The 5,344-nt window shown below is 50.2% G+C and overlaps 1 protein-coding gene across 1 annotated transcript; it reads left to right on the forward strand.

Annotated features, from left to right (window-relative positions):
• The first annotated feature begins 2,087 nt into the window (after window positions 1-2,087).
• On the forward strand, window positions 2,088-4,132 carry RAP2B (RAP2B, member of RAS oncogene family). Its single transcript, XM_045851200.1, has one exon. The coding sequence runs from the start codon at window positions 2,093-2,095 to the stop codon at window positions 2,642-2,644; it is 552 nt and encodes a 183-aa protein (XP_045707156.1). The 5' UTR covers window positions 2,088-2,092; the 3' UTR covers window positions 2,645-4,132.
• Window positions 4,133-5,344: the final 1,212 nt, after the last annotated feature.

A 5,344-nucleotide genomic window follows, 5' to 3' on the forward strand; every position in this document is an offset into this window, starting at 1 on the left:
ATAAGGCAGGACGCGGAGCCAGGGGTTGACGCAGCTCGGTTCCCCCTGCCCCCCACCGCCCCCTTCACCTTGGAGCTCACACTAACTTCGCTAATCCTTCTGACAGGTTTTAACATCTCTCCTCCGCCAAGGAGGGCGACTCGGAGGCAAGTCGGGGCATCTCCCTTTCACCTCCCGTGAGTGAGAGCCGAGCCAAGTCTAGCGACTGCCCGCCCAAAGCGAAGACGTTTTCTAAGGGCAAGCCTGGGCATTCCCCCAACCCTCCGGGTGGAAAGAATTCAAAGCGGTCTCTTTTCCACATCGTGACCGCCCTACCCCTTCTGCAAGCAAAAAAAGGGAGAGAAAAAAAAACCACCTTGGAAACTTTGCTGTTGCTTGTGGACCAAGAACTGTAAGCAGCCCTTTCTGCTCCCTTTAAGGGACAGTCGTGACTGGGCACCGAGAAGTCAGACTCTGGAAAACACCAACAAAGGGCTATTTTTAGCTCTGAGCTCTCCGCCTAAATTCCTCTTATTTTTGCACTCTTAGCTTCAAAACGACTAGGTTGGGGAAGTGGGAGGAAGGGGGTGGGGAGCAGCAGAGAAAGAACAGCTGTGCCTCCGCCTCTTAACTCAATCTCTATAAATAACCAATCACGAGCGGAGGCTACTTTTTAGCCAATGAAGCAGCCCAAACTGACAAAACCTTGGCGGTAGCCAATGGGACAACAGATGAGGGTGTGAGATTTGCGCCCCGGGACCAATGGATCCCGAGTCTGGGAGAGGTAATTTGAGCTGAAGTGTGGGTGTGTGGTGCAAAAGCTTCCTGCTTCTAAGCCCGAAAACCTGCTCTACCCACTGAGCATGCCCTGACTAGTTGCGGGCGCCGCCGCCACTGACGGACTGGGTTGTATTCTTGTCTCCGGGTTTTGGCCCTAGCCCGGTAGGGAGGTGGGTGGGACTCGCCAAATCCTAGCCCACAGAGGGCATCAGTCGCGAGAGCCTGCCCCTTCCCTCCCGGGGAAAGTGTTGCAGGCACACTATTCTTGTTTCTTTGTCCGGCGGGATGTAGTGCAGGAAGAGTCGGCCAGAGAAGACTAAGTAATGTTTTGAGGCGAATGGTTTAAAAAAAGAGCGGCACCGCGGGTGGAGTAGATGCTCCACTCGCCGCTCCTGCATGCAAATGTCCTTTGGATCTCCGGCCCCGAGACGCACCCCTCTGGGGCTCAGGGCGTGGAATCCAAGGACTTTTGATTACAAGAGTCAGCAAGACCCGAACACGCTCTAGGGTGAGGGGCCCGCCGCGCCCACAACTTCTCGCAGAGCTACCTCCGTAGACACAAACCCCAGAACCGTGAGAGAAGACGGCCACCACCGTCCCACCAGAGCTTTCCCGGCCCCTCTTTCAGCACCTCCACAGACCCGCACATTTCCCAACCCGCTCCCAAACTCTCTCCTCTCCGGAATCCGCTGGTCCAAACTCAAATCGCAAGCCCCACCCAAAGCCCCGCCCCCGCCCGGCCCTATGGAAAACCAGGAACGGTGAATCCAGCGGGCGCGGCTGGCTGCGCACTGGGCATGCTCGCTAATGCGGGGAGGGCCGGGCTGCGCGCGGCGAGTAGGAAGCCCTAGCCCCGCGGAGGCTGCGGTAGAAAGCGCGATGGGCCGCGGCAGTGGGCACACGCTCTGCGGGAACTCATGCCACGCGCGTCCAGGCTCGGCGCGCAATTAGCAGCCACCTCCGCAGCCCGCCGCCACCAGGTCCCCGCCCTCCCGGGTCGCCGCTGCGAGGAGCTGCCGCCGTCGCCTCGCACAGGCTGCCGGCATTGTCCTCCCAGTCCGCCGCCGAGGCTGCCGCTGCCGGTGCCGCTGCTGCCACCGCCGGGGGCTGCCGCGGGGCCCCAGACCCGCGCCCCAGGGACGCGCCGCCGCCGCCGGTCGGCGGGGCGCCCAGTTTCCGTTTGCTGATTTCTGCGCCCTGCACTTCCCAGCCACCTTCTCCTAGGTTTTCTCTGCGGAGCTGAGGAAGGGGAGAAGTCCAGCCGCCAAGCCTAGTCCCAGGCGCGCAGCCCCGACGGGGCCGCGGCAGGCGCAGCGAGAGCGCCAACGAAGCCATGAGAGAGTACAAAGTGGTGGTGCTGGGCTCCGGCGGCGTGGGCAAGTCCGCGCTCACCGTGCAGTTCGTGACCGGCTCCTTCATCGAGAAGTACGACCCCACCATCGAGGACTTCTACCGAAAGGAGATCGAGGTGGACTCCTCGCCGTCGGTGTTGGAGATTCTGGACACGGCGGGCACGGAGCAGTTCGCATCCATGCGGGACCTGTACATCAAGAACGGCCAGGGCTTCATCCTCGTCTACAGCCTCGTCAACCAGCAGAGCTTCCAGGACATCAAGCCAATGCGGGACCAGATCATCCGCGTGAAGCGGTACGAACGCGTGCCCATGATCCTGGTGGGTAACAAGGTGGACCTGGAGGGCGAGCGCGAGGTCTCGTATGGCGAGGGCAAGGCCCTGGCCGAGGAGTGGAGCTGCCCCTTTATGGAGACGTCGGCCAAAAACAAAGCCTCGGTGGACGAGCTGTTCGCCGAGATCGTGCGGCAGATGAACTACGCGGCGCAGCCCAACGGCGACGAGGGCTGCTGCTCGGCCTGCGTGATCCTCTGAGGCGTCCCCGGCCGCCGCGCGCCGGCTGCGCTTTGCGCACAAAGCCAAACGCACCCGACTCTCTAAATGTGATTTCTCTTCTTGCATTGAGATTGGAGACGACTTTGCATTGGCCGGGATGTCCTAGGAGCCCGGCTGGCCTGTGCGACCGACGTCCCCTGCCTCCTCCCGGCGTCCGAAGGGGTGTCCGGTCCTGACCATCTGAGACCCATTGGAAATGTGGCTCTTTGCAGCATGTACGTTTTTCATTGATTTTGGTTGACGCATATTTCCCCCTTTAAATAACCGTTAAGGGCGCTGTATTGGCAGCTTGACACCAGCAAGCGAAAGTTTCAACCTGGAAAAAATGGGGTGGGGGAGGAAGAGGACAGGGAGAAGGTGGAAGTAGGGTGTGTTTTTTTTTGTTGTTGTTATTTTTTGTTTTTGTTAACAACCGTTTTCCAGTTCCAAGTTTTAAATGCGTGGAAGGAAGTCCGGGAGAACCAAATGAAGGAGCTGGAGGAGAGGAAGAAACTTTTGTTTTTTTCCTTGTTTTCCAGGAGTAGCTGGAAATTAATGTCGGGTTCCTTTTCTGCCAGCTTGGAAGGGCAACCCCGTGACTGATTACGATTCTGAGGATGTCTATGCAAAGTTGGATTCTTGTTACAGTGTATCCAATCTGAAGTATTGCACATCTGAACTGGGACTGTTAACACTGATGCCAATACAGTGTGGGGTGCCAGAAAGTGTCTGCTGATATTTGTGGGAAAAAAAATCTATTTTGTTTACCTACTGTATCTAAGGGGAGTCTGGGAAGAACGGTAGTATTTTTTTTTATCAGCTGTGAAAAAAAATGTTACAGATCTGCACATTTTTGTGTGTACTGTTGTGTGTGTGTATGTGTGTGTGTGTGTTTAAGTTTAGTTTTTTTGTTCTTACTGGTTGGCAGTAACAGATTTTGATGACTAGCTCTTTAAAATACAGTACAAAGACTTCACAAATGTGATTCAGGGCCCCCAGCACCCCTGTGTCTGCAGAGTGCCTTCAAAACTCAGCTGTTCCAGCCGGTGCCAACCTGTGAACCTCCCACCCTCTCCCAGAATCTGTTATTCCCCAGACCACTTCCCAGTTTCCTTTCAGTAGTCTTTTCGAAGGAGCCAGGACAATAGGGCCTGTTGTTCGGTGAATTTCTTCTTTATTATTTCCAGCCTTTAAAATGTAATTTCCATGTCTTGCAATTTTTTTTACTTTGGTTTTTTTTTTTTTTTGCTTCATTTTGTTAAAATGTTCAGGTATTTAGCTCCCCTTTTATATTATTTTTAAATTTTTTTTGGTTATCAGTTAATAGGGTGTTCCTCTGAAAGCAAAGTCAAAATTTTACTGTTGTGATGTACCAAGAGAATTCTAACCAATTGTAATTTTTAATTCCAGACACGAGTTTAATCATTGTCTCTTCATTTTAAGACTTTTAATACAAATGTCATTTTTAAAGAAACAAACCAAAAACTATTGTTTGTGTTTCTGTGTTTTATATTCAGTGATTTAATACAGTATTGTGGCTGGGGTGGACAGGGGCAGGTGATGCATGAAGTCCCCAAGAGTTGCTGGTCAAATTTTGAAGACAGATGTATCTCAGTGCTAAGTTGGGTGTCGTCATCCCAACTTATTAAAATATGGGAAAAATCATGAAGGTCTAGGAAACCCTGGGGTATGGTCATACAATCTGACTGCAAAATAAGCAGGATATTGAATCTCTTCTGCTGGAATGGAGCAGTTAACCTCACCGTAGGTAAGGAAGGGAAAAACTAACTGCTAATACTGCCTTATATTTGGGAAAGTAACCATCTACTATCTACCAGACACACAGCACTTTTAATTTGTTTTGTTTAAATTAGGTCACATCAAATCAAAAATATGTTTGGAGAAGATGACTTCCATTGTGAAGTCATACTTAGTGTTTTCTGCAGTAATTTGTATGGGTTGTACACAGCATCTCAACTCATGAGGTTTTGATTTGGAAATAGATCATTAGATTTAAAAAGAAAAAACTAAGACCAAAAAAAACCCTGCACTCATTACAGATTGTGGACCATTTTGACCTCATGAAATTTTCCTTCTAACAGTAGGAGGCAGTGTGAGCTTTTTATTTTCTGTTTTATTATTCTCAAGGGCCACTTTACTAATGTTACCTCTGTAAAATAAAAGGTTTATGGCTCTATATCAACAGCAGTTGATATACCTTAAGTCTGAGTGTAGATGAAGTCTTCTCACAGGTCTTTTGACAAAGGGATTTATTCTGTTGAGGAAACCAAAAGAAATGACAGACCACAGGTTTCTTTAAAGCAGTATTAACATGTTTTGCCTTAAAATGTGTCCTTTGCCCAGGAGACACCTCAGTCAGTATTCCAGGGTGGAGGAGGAATAAAGAACTTTGCCTGTGGTGGTCCTATGGCTTTTTTTTTTTTTCACTCCTGATCTCACTTAAGTTTAGTATCAAACTCAGTTAGAAGGTACTATATATATTCTAAATAAATTAAGGGACGCTGCTCAAATATATGCCTTGGCAAAGATTCCCTTTGGCATTTGAGGACATTTAGGTGTTTCAGTAGATCTAAAGTGTTGAAAATTCTGAAGACGTATCAAGTATTATGAAGGATATTTTTTAAAAGGCATCTGTTGACTTTTTTTAATTTTTTTTTTTTTTGGAAGCCTTTGACCTAA

The sequence above is a fragment of the Phyllostomus hastatus genome, unplaced genomic scaffold, assembly GCF_019186645.2.
Source record: "Phyllostomus hastatus isolate PE091 unplaced genomic scaffold, TTU_PhHast_1.1 phas_contig_86, whole genome shotgun sequence".
Taxonomy (NCBI): domain Eukaryota; kingdom Metazoa; phylum Chordata; class Mammalia; order Chiroptera; family Phyllostomidae; genus Phyllostomus; species Phyllostomus hastatus.

Coding starts and splice junctions, on each gene's coding strand:
- RAP2B (XM_045851200.1), top strand. CDS start 2,093: ATGAGAGAGTACAAAGTGGTGGTGCTGGGCTCCGGCGGCGTGGGCAAG.